The sequence below is a fragment of the Furipterus horrens genome, unplaced genomic scaffold (assembly GCF_987537825.1).
Source record: "Furipterus horrens unplaced genomic scaffold, mFurHor1.1.pri manual_scaffold_16, whole genome shotgun sequence".
Classification (NCBI taxonomy): Eukaryota; Metazoa; Chordata; class Mammalia; order Chiroptera; family Furipteridae; genus Furipterus; species Furipterus horrens.
This window is the reverse complement of record NW_028327186.1, coordinates 2,139,148-2,159,335: the sequence shown is the minus strand read 5'-3', so window position 1 is coordinate 2,159,335 and position 20,188 is coordinate 2,139,148. Positions and strand designations below refer to the sequence as shown.

The 20,188-nt window shown below is 47.2% G+C and overlaps 1 protein-coding gene across 1 annotated transcript; it reads right to left on the bottom strand.

Annotated features, from left to right (window-relative positions):
- Nucleotides 1-6,008: 6,008 nt before the first annotated feature.
- MAGEL2 (MAGE family member L2) lies at nucleotides 6,009-10,460 on the bottom strand. Its single transcript, XM_090263640.1, has 2 exons — nucleotides 10,419-10,460; nucleotides 6,009-10,262 (listed from the first exon to the last, which is right to left on the bottom strand). The coding sequence occupies exon 2, from the start codon at nucleotides 10,149-10,151 to the stop codon at nucleotides 6,546-6,548; it is 3,606 nt and encodes a 1,201-aa protein (XP_090119766.1). The 5' UTR covers nucleotides 10,152-10,262; nucleotides 10,419-10,460; the 3' UTR covers nucleotides 6,009-6,545.
- Between the last annotated feature and the right edge of the window lie 9,728 nt (nucleotides 10,461-20,188).

Sequence of the window (20,188 nt, the reverse complement as noted above, 5' to 3'; positions counted from 1 at the left end):
ATTGTCCTGATATGCCAAGGTTGTGGGCACACACAAGAATCAACCAGTGAATGCATAAATAAGTGGAACAGCAAATCAGTCTCTCTCTCTCCTCCCCCTCCCCCCTCCCCTTTGGATTCTCTCTAAAAATCTATTTTAAATACTTTTAAAATTAAATACAACCCAGCCTTTTGGCCCATGCTTTGGAATTTCCTAGAATCTCTCTAACAGGCAGCATCTGGTTCCAGCTTGCCCTCTCCTGGGCACCTCCAAGCCCAGTGCAAGTTGCAGCCACCTGCAGATCACCTTATAGCTCATGCTGAGTGGCCCCAAGCAGGGTATAGGGAAAGCAGCCAAAATGGGTGGACAAAGGAATGTGTCCCAAGTGAAATAACAGGAAAAAAAATTCCGGAGAAAGAGCTAAACAAAATGGAGCCAAGCAGTCTACTAGATGCAGAGTTCAAAGCTGGTTATAAGGATGCACAGTGAACTTAGGGGGAGAGTAGATAAACTCAGTGAGAACTTCAACGAAGAGATAGGAAATGTAAAAATAGAGATCGAAAACATTAAAAAAATGAAAATGACCAGTTAGAAATGAAGAATATTACAGGGAATCAACAGTAGAGTTGATAAAGCAGAGGGTCAAATTAGATATTTGGAATATAAGGAAGCAAAAAGCACGCAATAAGAACAGTAAAAAGAAAAAAATTGAAAACTGAGGATAGTATAAGGAGCCTCTGGGACAACTTCAGGTGTACCATTTGCATCATGGGAGAAGAGAGAGCGCAAGAAATTGGAAATCTATTTGAAAAAACAATGATGGAAAAACTTCCCTAGCCTGGGGAAGGAAATAAACGTGCAAGTTCAGGAAGTGCAGAGAATCCCAAACAGGTTGGACCCAAAGAGGGACCACTCCAAGTCACATCATAGTTAAAATGCCAAAGGTTAAAGACAAAGAGAGAATCTTAAAAGCAGCAAGAGAGAGATAGTTACCTACAAGGGATCTGCTATAAGACTGTCAGCTGATTTCTCAACAGAAACTTTGCAGGTCAGGAGGGAGTGGCAAGAAATATTCAAAGTGATAAGAAGGCAAGGACCTATAACCAAGATCACTGTACTCAGCAAAGCTATTATTTGGAATGAAAGGACAGGTAAAGAACTTCCCAGACAAGAAAACGCTAAAGGAGTTAATCACCACCAAACCATACCAGTATGACAAAAAATGTTAAAGAGACTTCTTTAAGAAGAAGAGGAAAAAGAAAAAAATGAATAAAATGGCAATAAATACATATCTTTCAATAATTATGTTACATGCAAATGGATTAAATGTTCCAATCAAAAGACATAGAGGCTGAATGGGTAACAAAACAAGACCCTTACATATACTGTCTACGAGAAACTCACTTCAAATCAAAAAAGCACAAAGAAAAGGGACAGAAAAAAAGATTTTTCGTGAAAATGGAAACAAAAAGGATGGGGCAGCAATATTATACCGTAGAAAATAGATCTAAAATACAACATAAACCAACAAGCAGAAAAGAAACAGACACATAGATTATGGAGAACATTTTGAAGGTTGCCAGGTGGGAGGAGATTAGGGGGCTGGACGAACATGGTGACGGGATTAAGAAGTACAAATTGGTGGTAACAGAACAGTCACATAACAACAGGGATGTACAGTACCGCGCAGGGATATTCAGTTATACTGTAGTAACTATGTATGGTGCCAGGAGGGTACTAGATTTATCACAGGGATCATCTTGTAAGACATATAAATGTCTAATCACTGGGTTGTACACAAACTAATATAACATTGTATGTCAGCTGTAATTGGAAAAGAAAAAAATATTTTTAAAAATGTTGCATCCAGAGGGAGGGTGCATGCAATTACCCTGTACAGTCTTTAGCTGTGAACCCAAAAGGATGAGCCACAAAAGAAATCAATAAATCAAACTCTTCAAAATTTAAAGCTTTTGCTGTGTGGAAGTCCCTGTGGATCTATAATTATTCCAAAGCAGAATGTTTTTAAGGATGTCTCATCAAGAAGCTGGGGAAAAAAAAAAAAAGCCCACCATCCAATTGCTTGGTGGCCCCACCAGCTCTTTCCAGGGGAAGATTCTGAGCCACCGTCACACATGCTGCAGGAAGTCTGCCAGGTCCAGGAGGTGCTCCTGCGTTACCGCTGGGTGGCTGGATGCCATCGACCCCTCTCTTAACCACGGCTTGCAAGCTGAATTCAGTCTGAACGAGTGAGAGCTCAGAAAGCCAGTCTTACTGGGAGATGGGACTGGCAGCTTGGGGAGCAAGTTCATGTGCACCGAGTAGGGCATCTTGCTGAGACCTCCAGGATGATTTCTGCCATGCCACCAAGAAAATAGAAGGAAGCTGATCATGAGAAAGCCTCCGTCCTGTCCTTTTTTAAAAAATCTCATTAAGCACAGGTTTATTGATTTTTAGAGAGAGGAGGAGGGACAGACAGATGTGAGAGAGAAACATCAATCACCTCCCGAATGCACCCCCAACTGGAAGTCCAACCCACAACCTATATATGTGCCCTGACCAGGAATTGAACCCACAACCCTTTGGTGCACGAGGGTGACGCTCCAACCCAATGAGCCACCTGGCCAGGGCAAGGCTTTCTATCTTAAATAGAAAGGGGCAGGTATAACTTTCTCAGTCTAAAGGGATTAGGAGATTGGATCAATGAGCTAGCAATGTATAGATCTCTTTGTGGGATTCACCTTAGAACTCACTGGAAGATCTGGCAGAATCTGGCAGAAAGAAATTGCACCTGGAAAAATATGGCTTGGTCTCGACAGGTAGATCCACTCTGGTCTTCCTTTTATAGAGTTTTTATCCAGAGAAGCTAACCCCGTTATGCTCACCATTGCTTTCGCCCGTGTGACTTTCTGGGCCGAGGACAAGGAAAAGCAGAAAGGGTCTGTGATCTCAATGTCAGGGACTTGATCCTTGTGGGCACGTGGGTTTTCACTACCGAATACGAGGAGTTCCTCGGACTGTCCAGCAGAGGGAGCCCTGGCCTTTCGAGTAGTACGGCAGCGGGTGAGGTGTTGCAATTGCGAGTGTGCCCACAGCTCTGCAGGTAAATGAACAGCGCGTGGGCGGGTGCTCGGTGGAGGCCGCCGGGACCCTGGACAGGGCCGCAGCCACCGCATCTTCAAGGAGCAAGTCCCGTTTGCTGCCCGCGCTGCTTCATGTACGACGTTGACAACCAACTGGCTCTTGTCTTGACTGTGCTGTCAGGAAGCAGCATCCCTTGGAGTGACAGTATCCCAAAAGTCAGAGCATTACTTTTAGATAAATACCCTGGATATCCACTCGCTTGCAATTTAACACCCGACACAACAGGGCACTGGATTTGGTCACTTTGAGGAACACTTAATTTCTCTTTCCTAGAAGTCAGACAGTTTCATGGGAAACAGCTTTTGCTGAGATGATTTTGTTCGCTTTGATGGGCGTCTACTGGCCCCCACTTTAAATTTCTGCAGCCACACATTGTTACGCCTCTGTCCCACGGAGTGTCATTTTGTGTAGGAGCAAACTGCAAGCCGTTGCCTGGGGAAGTCTTTGGTCTTTTCAGCAGGAAACTCTCTGGACCAACTTGGCGTTAGTACGGCTGTATGAGAGGGATTCATATAAAAATTAATATCCTTCATTCTCCTAAGTTCCTCTCTCCGTGAAGAAGCCTTTGCCCCCATCGGAGGTTGTTTCCATTCCATGTCGCCCCCTATGAACTTCTAAGTTAAATAGTATTAATACTTTTAAACCTCTTGAAGACACAGTCGAGGGCAAGTTGTAACAATTTACACTTTCAATAGTAGTGTATAAAGAAAGATGCCAGTAGTGATAACTCTATTTACATTTGGTGTTCCGTGGGCTTTTACTCTATGCCAATTTAATACATGAAACGTGGAATACTGGTCTAATAGTTGTCTTTAAATATTAGGGAAGTGAGATATTTTTCAAAGTTATTTCCCATTTGTATTTTTTGTAGTTATTTGATACCTTTCACCATTTAGTTATAGTTTTTCTCCATTTTACATTAAAAAGCCTTGCATTCTATATTCATCTGCAGCTTAGTGTGTTCCAATAAAGGGTCTTGAATTTGTTCCCGCCACTTCTTGCCCAACATTCCCATATCCCCAGGTCTTGTTTTCTGCCTTCTTCTTTCATAATGCCAGCTGTCTTGTCTCAGACGTTTCAGCTGACTATCTGGCTAATTTAATTTCTGTATTTGTACTTAAAGTTTCATTGTTACGGTACTTGGTCTCTCGTTACAGTTTAATCCCGTTTGGGTCTTAAGCTCTCAGCATTACTGAAAAATACTGTTTGCTTCAGGTCCCATATGGGAGATGGGGGCGGGGGGGGGGGGCTGCACGCTGCAGGTGCGTCTTCCTGCCACATGTGTGACACCTAAGTCATATGGTGCTTCTGTCCAGGGCTGGTCCGCACACAGCAACTTGCTCAGGCGCCCCTTGCGTCAGTGATGTAGAGAAAATTATAGACGCAATAATGCATGAAACAGACAATGCTATAGACTCGTGTGGCGCTTGGCTGGCCCAGCAAAGCCTCTCTTGAGGGTAGTTCTCGGCTGGCGCTGTGATGCTGTCTCCGTGGGCACTTGCTGTTGTCCGTCACTTAAGATTTAATTCGGGGCAGAAGCGCTGTACATACTCCCTGACCCAACGTGTTTGCAGGAAACTCCCCCCGAATTTCTGGAAAGCCTCGTCACTTGGACAACTTGGCCAAAGATCCACTGTCGCCAGGTACGTCCTGGCCTGCAGCCGGTCATCCTAGAAAGCTCGGCTCTGGGTGGGCTGGGGCCAGGACTTGCCATCGTGGGAGCCTACCTATTACTATGGAGGCTCAGCTCCTGTGTGCCAGTGGATTGGACTTGGAGAAGAGGTTTCACCCTGTGCTGTGACATAAGAGGAAACGAGGAACGTTTGGGCAGTAAAATTATGGGCAAAGGTTATGAAGCAAGTTGTAGCCACAACCCAGGTATTTGGGGTGTGACCTTCGTTCTACACTGTGCAGCCGCAGGAGCGGCAGAACCAGGACCTGCCACTAGGTGGCAGACGAGTTCCACTCTCCTGCGTTACCTGCTCTCTGGAACTTCATCTGTACCCAGAGAAGTGGGGTTAGGGTTGGGGCTCTTGATCCTTATAGGACAGTAGGGGTAATGGCAGCGCTGATGGTCCCCGTCCACTTGAAGAGAATAGAGACTTAAGGAAAACCTTGTATACATCATCCAGGTGTAGGTGTGAATGTCTCCTGAAATCACCCAGGATGGTTCACTCCACACTTGTGATCCCTCCCACACCAAGCCTTGCCCCCTGACCTCCCCTCCATAGTAGGATTGAGCCCCTGACCCCTCCTAGCCCTCCTTGTCGCTAGGTACCCACCACCACCTGCAACATGCAAGATCTCTAGTTCATCAGGGGCTGTTTCCTTTTTCCTGTTACAAGCCTGGGCATTTTGCAGGGGGCACGTGCCCACCCCGAGCTACTGGACACCCACCACTGGCCACATGACTGACAGATGCCCCCTTGGCCAATTTATTAAGAAGCCTGCGTACCCGTGGTCTTGCATGCGAGTGGCCCTTCTTTCCCACAGAACCTTAAGAAAATGTTCTGCTTTGCATTCCCTCTTGATCAACTCAGCACCGGCCCGAGCCATTGAATTAATCTACGTGAGGGTAAAAATCTAAAAAACAGAAATAATGGATGCCCTGAACGATTATGGTGAGGATGAAATCAGAAGATGTGTACAGCCTTGGGAAGTTTTTCTCTTGGTTCCATGTGAACCTTAGGTCTTACCACCCATCAAAATCTCTTGTGTTGTTAGGAAGGTGTAGCTCTGGCCTTGAAACAGTTTCTTTCCCATGGTTCCTACTACCACTGGTAGTAGTCTTGATGTTCAAGTCTATTCAGGGAAAAAAAAAACTTGGCTCCCACCATCTAGAGTAAAAATTAGAATAAAGACAAACACTTCCATGTTATGCTGAAAGTATATTTATGTATATAGATATAGATATTTATTTCTCTGCAGACAGCTTTACTGATGAGTCATTTTCACATTCAAAGAACAGCCTATTTCAATACTACATAATCTGTACCAGAATGAGATGGATAGCTTTTCAACTCATTTCACAAAGCCAGCACAACTCTGATACCAAAACATAAGTTATACCAAAACATAACAATCATACCAAAACATAACAGTTATACCAAAACGTAACAATCATACCAAAACATAACAGTTATAACACAAAACAGCGAATCACAGATCTCACTTAAAAATACAAATGCCAAAATACTCAAGAGAACAGTAGCCAGTTGAAATCAACACCACGTGAAATGTACAAAGCTTTGGCAGATACAGAACCAAGTTCAAATCCAAGTGTACACATATAGAACTGGAACATAAACACCAGAAACAAAACATCTCCCCCCCACTCCCACCCCACACACACACGCGCACACACCCTGTCAGTGGCCTTTTTGGCCGGGAACATGAAGGACAGAAATATTTGTTAAGCCTCATTAGCAGGGAGGAGGGCTGCTGGGGGGATCCCCGGCTTTGTCATCGGGGCCTGGCTCATCTTCATCCTGATCTTCAGATTCACATTCTGCCAGGGCTTCAAAGTACTGGAATGCCCAGCACTGAGGATCTTTCTTATGGAGCCTGGCCAGAAACCTCAGGACAAGCATCTTGCTGGTTTCGAGGAACGCTCGGGGGCCCCAGAGGAACTCATATTGTGCTGGCTCAGTATTGGGGACTCGCCTGTACTCTAGGTACTTCTGCCTCACAAACACTTCAGTGATCAGCTTCTTCGTGTTTCCAAAGAGACCGTGGGTCTCCCGGACATCCACCCCCAGCTTGTACAGAAGGTTAAAGATCAGCTCCTCCCGCACACAATTGCCCTTCATAAAGATGAGGCTCAGGACTACCATCAGGAGGCCAAATGTGGGTGTGTGTAAGTAGGGTGCCCCTGGCACACCCTCATAACGCCCCAGCTTGTTGATGATAATGTAAGAGTGGGTTTGGGGATCAATTTCCTTCAACTGATAACCAAAGACACACTCTAGCTTATGGTTGGCACGTTTGATTATCTCCAAGCACTCATCTTTATATTCACGAATGATGAATTTCACCATCTCTGAGCGCTTGATGGGCACCTTGGCTCGGTTCTTGACCAAGAGAAACTGCACCAAAGCATTGGCTCTCTCATCCAAGGGAGACAATGGCTGAGTCTCCAACCTGGGGTCATTCTGTGTAGTACCAAACCCCAGAGAGAGACCAGGGAGCTCAGAGATGATCAAAGGCTGGGGGCCTCCTAGGCTTTCCCAGAGACCCAGGGCCCTGGAGGTGCCAGGACCCTCCCAGGCACTCAGGGCCCAGGTTGTGCCAGGACCCTCCCAGCCACTAAGGATCCTGGAGGTACTAGGGCCCTCCCAGCCACTCAAGCCATAGGACATATTTGGGTCCTGCCAGTCACCCAGGACCTGAAAAGGATTTTGAACCTGCCAGTCATTCAAGTTCAGGTTTCCCCAGGGCCTTGGGGCCTGCCAGTCAGGCAGACCCAACATCCGGCCACTGGTGTCCTCTTCGGTGTTCAGATGCTTCTTCTTACGGGTGGCCTTGCCGGAGCGGCGTGGAGGGTCATCGGGGGCCTCTTGAGTGGTGGCCATGGGCTGGGGGGCAGCCGCCGTGGCCATCAGCATGGTGGGCACTGCCTTGGACACCCTGGGGGCACTGGCGCTGGGCTGTGGGACCCACGGGACAGCAGGCAGGGCCTCGAAGCAGGCAAAGGGGTCCTTCGGAGTGAGTGGCAGTGACTTTGGGGTCTCCAAGATGGCAGATGGGCCCTTGAAGGCAGTAGAAGAGGCAGGCTGGAGCTGGGAGGTAGCAGGGAAGACCCTCGAGGTGGCAGTGTAGGTCTCCGGTGTGGCAGGAAAGTTTTTCCAGGTGGTCGGCAGGTGTGCTCGGGCGGTAGAGGCGACCTTAGGGGCACAGAAAGTCGCGGCAAAGATCATGCGGTCCTTGGAAGGAGCCCTGCGTTCCTTGGACGAGGTCCTACGCTCCTTGGACGAGGTCCTACGGTCTATTGAAGAGGCTCTGGATTCTCCTGATGGAGTCATCAGTAATTTAGCAGAGCCCATGGGAAAATTTGCCGCCGCTAAGGGGGCTCCGGGTTGGCCCTGCAAGGCGGCAGGGGGCGCCTGCCACGGGGCCTGGAGTTGCAAGGTGGGCAGCTCCGCTTGCGGGCCCGAGGGCTGGGCCTGCTGGGTGGGTAGCTGGATTTGCAGGGCCTTTTGGGAGGCCGGGACCCCCTGAAAGGGCTGCTCTACCTGGACCAGCGGTGGGCCCTGCCTCTGAGCCTCCTGGGTGGGCAGGGGCTGCCAGAACTGCCCGGGGGCCTTGGGGGCCTGCCAGGCCAGCGCCTGCGCTTGCTGCACCTCCTGGAACTCCATCGACGTGGGCATCTCGTGCGGCACAGGGGCTTGGCCTTTGGGGGCCTGCCAGATGATAGGCGGGCAGTGCACAGCCTGCGGGGCCGACAGAGGGGCCGACAGCGCAGCCTGCGGCACCTGCGGACCAGCGGGAGGTGCGGTGGGCAGCTGCAGAGCAGGAGGGGCCGTGGGCACCTGAGGGGTCATGGGCACCTGCGGGGCCAACCGCATCTGGGGGGCTGCCCGCATCTGGGGGGCCGCCCGCATCTGGGGGGCCGCCCGTAGCTGCGGGGTGGGCAGCCGAGCCTGGGGGGCCTGCCGCAGAGGTGGTGGGGGCGGCAGGGCCTGCCAGAGTGGAGGTGGCGTGGTCAGCACCTGTGGGGCAGGCCGGATGGGCGGTGGCGCCTGACGGATCAGCGGTGGCGCCTGGCGGATGGGGGGTGGCCCCTGGCGCACCGGTGGGGGCCCTGGTCGGATGGGCGGAGGGCCTGGGCGAATGGCTGGTGGACCCTGGCGCACAGGTGGCTGCGCCTGCCAGGCAATGGTCGGAGCCTGCCAGGTGACCTGTGTGGCCTGCCAGGCCAGGGGTGTGGCCTGCCAGCCTTGTGCAGGGGCCTGCCACCCGGGTGAGGTGGCCTGCCAGCCCGGGGGTGTGGCCAGCTGGGCTGGCGGGGCCTGCGGGCCCTGGGGAACCTGCGGGGGACCCCTTATAACCTGGGACTGGATTTGCAGAATCAGAGGCTGAGCCTGTGGGGCCCAAGAAGCCAGAGGCTGCGCAGGTGGGGCTGCCGGCTGTGCCATCGGGGCTGGCGAGGCTGCAGGCTGGCTGATCGGGGCTCTCGAACCCGAAGGGTGGATCATCAGGACTCCGGGACCTGGAGGCTTGGCCAGCGCGGCTCCCGGCGGTGGAGGCTGTGCAATCAAGGCTGCAGGGGGTGGAGGCTGGGCCATCGCAGCTCCCGGTGCAGTCGGCTGGACCATCAGGACTCCCGGAGTCAGCGGCTGAGCCATCAGGACTCCCGGAGCTGGAGGCTGGGCCATCGGTGTCCCCGGAGGGGCAGGATGCGCCATCGGTGTCCCCGGAGGGGCAGGATGCGCCATCGGTGTCCCCGGAGGGGGAGGATGAGCCATCGGCGTTCCCGGAGGGGGTGGATGCACCATCGGGGTCCCCGGAGGGGGAGGATGCGCCATCGGGGTCCCGGGAGGTGGAGGATGAGCCATCGGGGTCCCCGGAGGGACAGGATGGGCCATCGGGGTCCCCGGAGGGGCAGGATGGGCCAGGGGGCCCCCGGGAGCCGAAGGATGCATCATCAGGACCCCCGGAGTTGGAGGCTGCGCTATCGGGGCTCCCGGAGGGGGAGGATGGATCATCAGGACCCCGGGAGTCGGGGGCTTGCCCATTGGCCCTCCCAGAGGGGGAGCCTGGACCAGCGGACCCCCCAGAGCCGGAGGCTGGGCCATTGCAGCCATGGGGGCGGGCGGCTGGCCCTGCGGGCCCTCCCAGACAGGTTGCGGCGCCTGCCAAGCGGCCAGTGAAGCCTGCAAATCAATCGGAGGTGGGTCCCAGGGGACCGGCGGAGCCCGGGAGGAGGCGGGCGGGGCCCGCATCAGAACCGTGGGGCGGCTATAGACCGGAGGCTTGGGAGCCTCCGCCGGGGGACTGGAATCACCCAGATTCTTACTTAGCTGCGACATGTCCGTTCGCTCTGACAGCCGGTGGGCCTTATCCTCCGACAGCTGCTGGGCCTTTTCCTCCAGAGAGAAGAGAATGCCTACGTGGCTGAGCAGAGGATCCCTCCCTGCTGACTGGTGAATAGGAAGTAAGCGCCTTTAGCTCTGCAGCTTTCCGCAGTGAGGAGGAGGGGGGAAGGGGGCTCAATCCCGCCCCTTCCCCGCCCCCGACCACCACAAGTGGATCTTGCAGAGGGGCGTCTGCCAGAAACCCTGGCTGACACAAGATACCTTCTCACTCTGCTCCGTCCCCCAACGCAGCCTGGTTGGACTGCCCAGGGATGGGTTTTCACGGAGGGGGTGACAGGAGCGTGCGTGCGCACTGGAAACCCCCCGTCCTGCAGCGCAGAGTGGGAGCGGACCACCGCGAACATGGGAGGCATCCGTGGGAGGGGGAGCGGGTGCGGTCTGAGCTCAGAGGCGGAGGCGCTGCAGCCGCAGGACGCCAGACGTATAAGTGCATATGATTCAGAGGCGTCAGGGGCAGCTCTTATTTATCATAAGAGTAGAAGAGATAAGGAAGGTGCAGAAGTCTGCCCCAAAGAAGGGGCCTAACGGGTGTAGCTTATCCTGTCAGGGACACGGCGGGAGGCACATGGGAAGGGAGATTGATGAGTATTGATTAGGACCGCGGGCATCTAGAGCGCTGTGGGGCCGCCAGGGAGAGGTGCTTGTAGACACTGTCATAGCATTGCTTGGGATTCAGAAGGAAACTGGGCTTCCCCTCAGTAAAACAGAGCTGTGGCAGGGAGTGGGGCTCCAAGGAAGAATGTTTAGCGTGAAACTCACGAGCTGTGTCTTGAGGAGTTACAGGCATTTTTGGATGGGCAGAGAAAATGGATGGCAAAGAGAACAGAGATAAGGAAAGGAATCCTGGAAATTCAGATGTTGCGGAAATCAAAGGAAGGCAGCATCTTTAGGATGAGGGGGGAGGGAGGGGGAAATTCCCAGGCAACGGCTGGGGTTAAAGGTTGGCTTCTTGGTGCTTTTCATCTGTTGCGGAGCAGGAAAGAAACTGTGAAAAGGAAAACTCATAAGTGCACTAGAAAACGATAAAGTGGGTGAATAAATAGGTCCAAAGTTAATATAGAGGGAAAACATATGAAGACTAAAATACAAAACTTGGAGGAAATCTCCTCGTAGACAAAATCAGTTTAAAAATTAGATGATTAATTAAAAGATAAATGAGAAGACCTAAAAATTCGTTGGTGGAACTCTACTACTCCATGTTGAAAGGAAACAACAGTCTCAAGTTCTACTTCGATCGTTTTCTGGAAATTTACAAAATACTAAATATCAAGGAGCTTTAGTTTAGAAGAAGGTGTTTGCAGTTTAGGGCAAGAGTCCAGTGTAAGGGAAAAACTATGAAGTGCCACAAGGGGGCGTAAGAGAATGGCGAAGGCACCACCCCGCCCCCTCCCACCAAGGCACCCCAGCCAGTGTTTCTCACATTTGGTCATTTCTGAATCCCAGTTGAAAGCAGATACACACTGCCGAGATGGTCATTGCTTTAAGTAATGAGAGAATAATTTGGGAATGAGGTATCAGTGGTTTTTCTGGTAACTGAAGGGGTCAGAAAGCAGAGCTGTTAGCCCAGCTCTGTCGTGGTGCCTGAACACATATGTCACCAATGTACATCATCCCCAGGAAGATGTTTCCACCGAGAGGATACTACCAGGCTTTGTGATTTCTGGGTCCCTCTTGTGGGTTAATAGTCCATATTAGACTTCTCCATTTGATCAGTGCTTAGAGCCATATCTGCGAGTTCAACTCCAGACATAACTCTCATGCTCCCCTGTCACCCACTCTGCCCCCCATGACAGCTCCCGCATGTGGGTGGCTTTGGGAAAGTCAGTTCACATTTGCAAGTCCATGTCAGCCTATGCCATATTTACTCTCTCCAGGAAGCATCCTGGCTTCTTCCTCTAATTCACATGGATAAATTGCTCAGGGATTAAGTTCTACTAACTACTTGTTTTTCAGGATTGTGGCCAATTCGGCTTTCAGTGCACTATAAACAGTGGGTCATCCTGCACAGTAAATGGCGACCAGTCAGACCCCCCTTTTTCTTGTATGTCGGAGCTCAATGAATAGCATTGCTACCCAGTGTCAACTGCCCTCAAACCCATTCTGTGAAAGCAGGTCATGTGGACATCTACAGGCAATACAGAAGCCAAAAAAAGCAAGTACCAGGAATTGTGGAGGGGAAAAAAACCCAAACACCTCATAGGTGTCATTAGAAATGGCAGGTAGTCAAGTCACACTCGGTAACATTCTTGAACTAGCGAAGGAAAATTAGGGAACAATTATTCATCTCGCTCTAGTGGGGCCAGTAATTGTGGGTGAATTGGGTGGTTTTTTTTTCCTCTACAAAATACACCTGCCTATTTTAGACAATCAGGGCTCTCAGGCCCACGCACCTTCTCACAAATGACTGACTGTCAATGTGAACTACACATGAGGAACCAAGTGACCCTTCCCTTAGTGAATATGGACTGCTTTAATACCAGCAAATCCAAATCTCTTCTGAGTCCATAGGAAATTTGGATCACAAGCTTTAAATAGGGCTCCCAAACCCCCTTCTCCTTGTCTAATCTTGTTTCCTGAAGTCCCTATCACTCTTTTTTAACCTTTCTACTTACTGATTCTTAGAGAAAGAGAGAAGAAGGGAGTGAGAGGGACATCAGTTTGTTCTTCCACTTATTGAAGCATCATTGGTTGCTTCTTGTATGTGCCCTGACTGGGGATTGAACCCACAACCTTGGCACATGGGGATGACACTCCAACCACCTGAGCTACCCAGCCAGGTCACCCCCACCCCCACCTCCACCCTCGACAAGCTTTTGTGTATACGGTCTTTGTACTCCAGGTGCCAAAATCTCCTTTCTTCAGGAAACGTCTTAAAAGTCCAAGGTGAGTAGAAAACAAAAAGCAAACATACAAAACATCCATGGAATGCATGTCTGTTTGTCTTCTGATTAGAAAGGACTTCTGGTGTTTGTGTAAGTATATAACAAAAGGGTAATACAAGTACAAATAATGCAGAAACGTGGGGAAAGGAGAACTGAGCATAAACAAATAAGAAAATCATTGAGCTAGGTGTATGAAGAACTGGTGCATTTATTTATTATCTGTATCATCACAGGAAGGGGTCCTCCATGGGGATGGGAGCCTCATCTCACTCACCTGGAGCTGAAGCCTGGTTTACAGGTCTCCAAGAGCCAGCATCCTTACCCATGATGCCAGGTCTGCCAAAACCTTCTTAAATTATTAGGTGTTAATTAATATACAGTGACATGCATAGATCTACATTATTCTATTTAATAAGCTTTCTCATCTCTCAAAATGAGGTAAAGAACATTTTCTTGGTCTTGATCCAAAAATACCCAAAACACTAATTAGAAAAGATGTATGCATCCTGGCGTTTATTGCAGCATTAATTAATAACCAAAATATGGAAGCAACCTAGGTGCCCATCAAGAGAGGAATGGATAAAGGAGATGCAGTACAAATATACAACACAACATTACGCAGACATAAAGAGGAGTGAAATCTTACCGTTTACGATGTGGAGGGACCTAGAGGGTATTATGCTCAGTGAAATCAGTCAGAGAAAGACAAACACCCTATGATTTCACTTATACGTGGGATCTAAAGAACAACATAAATGAACAAACAAAATAGAAACTCAAATGCGGAGAAAACAGTTTTGATGGTTGCCAGATGAGGGAGTTAGGAGGACCAGGTGAAAAGGGGGAAGGTACAAGAAGCACAAATTGGCAGCTATACAACAGTCACGGGATGTAAAGCACAGCCCAGGGAATGTAGTCAAAAATATTGTAATAACTATGTGTGGTGCCAGGTGGGTATTAGACTTATCAGGGTGAGTGCTTTGTAAGTCACTATGTTGTACACCTGAAACTTAAATAATATGATGTTAACTGTAAGTGAAAAATTGAAAAATATTTACATTACAAAAAAGGAACGTTTTCTTGATCAAATTAAAGCTCTGTCCTTTTCCAGTCAATTCTTCTACCTCCAAAGACAGCCACTTTCTGACTTCTCTCACCAGCTTTGCCTGTTCTAGAATTTCCTACAAATGGGATCATTAGGGTATATGCCCTCTTTGTGTCTGGAGTCGACATGTGTCAGAGGTGTGCTATTTGATAAGGCTGGAGAGAATGTCATTCCATTTGTACTGCACAATTTTTTCCCTACTACCTGTTGACATCTGGGACTTTTACAATTTGAGGCTCATATGAAAAGGGGCTGCTTTAAAAATTATTTGTTGCTATTGAGTTGAATGAGTTTTCTATCTGTTTTGGATATTAATATTTATATGATTTGCCAATCTTTTCTCCCATTCCAAGGGCGGATTGTTTCCTTTCCTGTGTAGAATCTCTTTGTTTTGCTATAATCCAACTTGTTTATTTGTGCTTCTGTTGCTTTTGCTTTTTGTGTAACAACCCCCCCCCCCACCAAATTATTACCAATAGAAATGTCAAGGAGCTTTTCCCATGTGGTTTCTTCTGGGAGTTTATGGTTTGAAGTCTTTAATCCATTTTGAATTGATTTCTGTGTATGGTATAAGATAGCAGTCCAGTTTAATTTTTTTGCAAGTGGGTGTTCAGTTTTCCCAACACCATTTACAAAAAATACTATCTGTTTTCCACTTTATATTCTTGGTTCTCACCTTCATTCTTGAAATATGTTTTTGCTGGATAGAAATTATAGACAAACACTTTTACTTTTTCCTTTCAGCACCTTAAAGATGTTATTCTGTGGAATTTTGGCAATAAACATTATTCTTATTGTTGTTTGTAGATAATGTTCTTCCCCACTCGGGTACTTTTAAGATTTCATCTTTTAACTGTTTGATGATGATAGGCACAGGTGTAGATTTCCTTTATTCATCCTTGTTGGGGTTCACTGAGCTTACTGGATAGCAAGGTTAATAAATTTCACCATTTTTGCAAAATTTCCAGCCATTACCTTGTCAGATCACTTTTCTGTATTATTCTCCCTCCAGCCATTCAGGCTCTCTGATTACACATACATTAAAATAATTTCCATGTTGCCCTGTGGGTCTTGAATGCTCTTTCAATTTCTCATTTTCGATGCTTTTCGCTAACTTCTCTTCATGTCCACTTCCGCTGCTTATTCAGTCTGTTATTAAGCCCACTTTGATATTGTGTTTTCCTCATAACGTTGCCGTTCCTTTCTATATGTTTTATCTCTTGCTTAAATCTCTCATTTGTTCATGTAATATGGTGTCCACGTTTGTACTATATACTGTAACATTTATCATGGTGATTTAAAAGTTTTTCATCGCCAATTTAAACATCTGGATTATCTCTGAGTCTTCTATGTGTTTCTTCCTTTCTTGTCCATGGGGCTCATTTCTCTGCTGCTTCCCATGTTTCTGAATCTTTTTTATGGTGTGTGAAACAATGTGTATAAAGATTAAAGACTGGAGTATATGATAGTTACTCCCAGAAAAAAAAAAGATATAATCTTTCCTCTGTTAGATCTCTAGGATGTGGGATTTAAATGTTTCAATAATCTAATACGCAGTTAAGTGGGATCTGCACTTTTTACAACTATGCTTAGATTCAGATCCCCAGTGATGGCTTCATATACATATATTTTGGGGGTGATATGAGGACATTTCTTTCTTTTTTAAAAAATCCTCACCCGAGGATATTTTGTCGTTGCTTTTAGAGAGAAAGAAACATTGATGTGAGAAACATTGACCAGTTGCCTCCTATACATGCCCTGACCAGGATCGAACCCACAACCCAGGCCTGTGCCCTGACTGAGAGTCGAACCCACAGCCTTTTGGTGCACAGACAACAACCAACCCACTGAGCAACCCGGCCAGGGCGAGACGTTCCTTTCTTTAAGTAGAGATTCTAATAATCTAAGGCCAATGAATCAGCCAACCTCTTCCTCTCCCTCTCCCTCTTTCCAAGCTAACTCCCCCTCTTCTCACTTTCTTTCCTTTAAAGCCAATTGACAGCTTTTTTAGTTTGTTCCCTGAGGAGTTTTCTTTACTCTCCAGCTCAGCTCCTGCATCTTCAAGCCTTGGGAGACCTTTCTCATTCCTGACTCTCCGCCCCTCGTTTTGGTCAGGGCTCAGTAGAAGATGCTGTGTGCCCGTGGGCCGGAATGACTTTCCATTCCGTTTCTCCGCTCACAGCACCTGGGGCTGCTGCCTTGCATTGAGGAACGATCTGGACACCTGGGGTGGGGGGTTATCTCCTAGCTCTCTGCCTTACAAAGCTTCCTCCCTGTCGGTCGCTGTCTGGCACGCAGGGAGGGGTTCAGGACCATCTCGTCTCCTCTGCCATCCTCTCACTCGTTTGCATGCTACTCAGACAGCCATTGGCAGGTGGACCTGACCGCCCTTAGACTGCTCAGAGTTTGAATCGGTTGCATCAGACAATAGGCAGTAAACGAACCTTTATGAATAGTTTGAGTAGTTTTCATTGCAGCAATCCATGCGGACTTTGTTCCTGCTTCTGCATAATCCCCGGAGTTTAAAACAGGCCCGGAGGCTCCGTTGGCTGGAGCGTCGTCCTGTAGACCAAAAGGTCAAGGGTTTGATCCCCAGTCAGGGCACATACCTAGGTTGCATGTTCGATCGGGGTACCTACTGGAGGCAACCTTTGGATGTTTCTCTCCGACACATCAATGTTTTCTCTCTCTCTCGCTCTCGCTCTCTCTGGTTCTCGCTCTCCTCCCCACTCCCTTCTTCTCTCTCTAAAGTTAATCCTCAAGTAAGAATTAAAAAAAAAAAAAAAAAACAGCAGTGGAACTCTTCTCCTAGGAAGGATTTGTCATTTCTGGAAATGAGTTCAGTCATTTGGGTTTCTCTGTACCTTCGGCTCACTGATCCGATGCATGTTGTAATTTATACATACTGTTCTCACGACTAGGGTATAACTGTTTGCTTCCTGGAATTGGAGGTCCTTTCCAAACCTTTTATGTAAAGAATCTCCAAAAGGAATAGAAGATTTGTCAGTGTGTGATAGAACTGAAGATACTACTATCATCGCCCTGCTTGAACCTGAATTGTTTTTGAAATTTCATGACACAATAAATTTTTTCTGCAACCTGTATGTTTATCTTCATAACATGACAAGATCAACAATAAAGGTGTCGTGATCCGACCACGAGTCATTCAGTTTCTGTGTTTGTTTTATTGTAAAATGGCTGAATAACTTCACCACTCTTTCAGTCAGCCCTGGAATGCGGTATCCGGGCCCCCATTTGTGAAGCACTGAGCACAGCACAGGACGGGAAGTGCATAGGAAGCAGCATGGCCCTCGATGCCAATACGGGGCAGCACTAGGTACCCCCAGGGCACACATGTACAAGCAGAGGCGGAGAGGTCGAAAATGCACCACACTGAGCAGAAGGAAAATCGCTGTCTCCTCGCAAATGAGATGTGTGGTGGGAGAATTATATTTATAATTAATTAAATGCAAAAAAACAGGCTGGATCTAGGCATCCATCTTTCTTTAATTTGAGAGACAAAGGGAGAAAGAGAGAGGTATCAATTTGTTCTACATTTTTATGCATTCATTGGCTGATTTTTTTAAAAAAGATTTTATTTATTTATATTTCAAGGGAGGGGAAAGGAGGGAGAAAGAGAGAGAGAAATATCAACGTGTGGTTGCCTCTTGCACGCCCCCAACTGGGGGTCTGGCCCACAGCCCAGGCATGTGCCCTGACTGGGAATCGAACCAATGACCCTCTGGTTCATGGGCTGGCACTCAATCTACTGAGCCACACTAGCCAGGGCCATTAGTTGGTTCTTGTATGTGCCTTGACTGGGGATCGAACCCACAATCTTGGCATATTGGAATGACAGTAAGCAATAAGCTACCTGGCCAGGGTCATTGGTTGATTCTTATATGTGCCCTGATGGGATTTAACTCACAACCTTGGCTTATGAGGATGATGCTCTTCTGTTTCCTTTTCCAATAGCACTTGTCTACAATGCCTGTAGCTTTCATAATATAATTCATTGGCCTTATGTAGTAATTAAAACTGAGTTTATTCAAACATATAATTTACTTTGACCAGCAGCTCTGTTCTTATGGAAGACACATGCCACTGATTTCTTGAGTGGGTCCAATGTGAGGATGTCAAGCTAAATGTTTTCTCAAGAAACGCTTCTGAGCACAGAATACTTAGATGAAACTTATAGTAAAAGGAGATTTTTAGAGTAGTAGGAATTGGTTTCCAACTTTCAAAATAATGTCCATTTTCAAAGCGTCCATCTCCAAAAAAATGTCCAAAAGTATAATAAACTTCGAATATACAGGCTTGTTTTGAAAGTAGCTGTTTGTCAGTAAAATTCTCTGCAGCTCTAAGTTCACGAGACAGGCTGTAGACATCGCAAATGTCCCAGATGTATAAATACTCCAAAGCACATTGGGAGCTATCATGAGTTAGTTAACCCCCCCTTTTTTTTCCTCAGGGAAATTGGTTTCAAGGTCCTTTGAACTTGAGAAAACCAAATTTTGATTCCCATGTTACAATTTTTGAAAATACATTGAGAAAATTCTGTTTCACTTGGTTGTTCTTTTCCAATGACTTTCTTTTTTTTCTTAAGTTTTGACATACTCTCCCCCCACATCCTCCACTAAAATAGTCTCTTTGGTGTGGGGGTTTTGTGCTTGTTGTTTTGCTATCTCAGTTTTTGTTGCAACCAAAACCTGGCATCAGGTAGCTCAGGTGTGGTCCCTTCATCTCTTTTAGGCTCTTTATGTCCTATTCAAAGGTCACCAAGAGTTTAGGGAACCAATCATATAAATGTCTGTCTTATTGTTCTCCTTTCCCTTTTATTTCTTTACTTTTCGTTCCTTTTTATTGAGTTTATTGAGGTGACTCTGGTTAACAAAACGATACAGGTTTTAGATGCACAATTCTGCAACACTTATGTACACTGTACTGTGCGTTCCCCACCCCAAACCAAGTCTCCGTCCATCACCATTTATCCCCATATAATTTCTAAACTGCCCCCAACCCTACTCTCTCCCCAGCAATCACCCCATGGTAGTTCATGTCCATGAATTTTTTTCTCTTTTTTCCCCCTTTATTCTTATCTTCAGTGTATTTCCAAGTTAGTCAAGGACATTCTTTTTCTCCCACACATTGAAAACATGGTTTAAAGGCAGTCCAACATTTTGATATATTTTCTATGGCCAGAAACAAGGAGGTGGCTTGTAAGCCTATGTCTGAGGAAACTCCTTCCCTTCCCACAAAGCCAACAATATTATTAGTGTTTCTGCATCTTCAGAAAACTGGGAAGTGATTTTTAAAAAGCTTGCTTTCTGAAAGCCTCAGATTTGTGGGTACTCATATTATGCCCCATTTTGGCAGTGCATTTAGCAAGTAAGATCTTTTTATTTTCTTTGGCAAGAAGTTCACAGACTAAATGGAATTTGCCAAACTTACATTTTCACCATCTGCCAAATAGGCTTATAGATGAGCAAAGTCTAGTTCAGATTTGGACAAGATATCAATAATCTTTGGTTTTGTGTTTTGTTTTCGGTGGTTTCAATAAAATGCACATGGAAACCAAGAAGATACGTTAATGTTCCATTTTCAAATCAAACTGCATCAGGTACCAATTTAGTTGTTGCCATGATTGGCTGCATCACTTGATAAGCTGGGGAGGGTAGGACTGGTCGGAAGAGCTGATGGAATCAACTCGACAAGGTAAGGAACGGATACATTCCTTATCAGGATGTCCCCTTTTACTTATCCAAAGGACATTTCAGTCATAACTTACACATCAAGGAGTGTAACTTGACTCGGTTTCAGAGAGCAACCAAGAAAATGGCGTGATTCTACGTGTTTACATGGTGTGCCCATGATAACTCAGTGGCTGCTGTTCTTAACTGAGCTTTGGTGTCTCTTTAGGAGACAAAAAAAGAACATTTGATACATTGAGATGTACTGGTTTGTCTCATCCCCATTGTGAGGTT

What these genes read in the sequence shown, in the direction of transcription:
- MAGEL2 (XM_090263640.1), bottom strand. Translation starts at nt 10,151, where the DNA reads ATGTCGCAGCTAAGTAAGAATCTGGGTGATTCCAGTCCCCCGGCGGAG.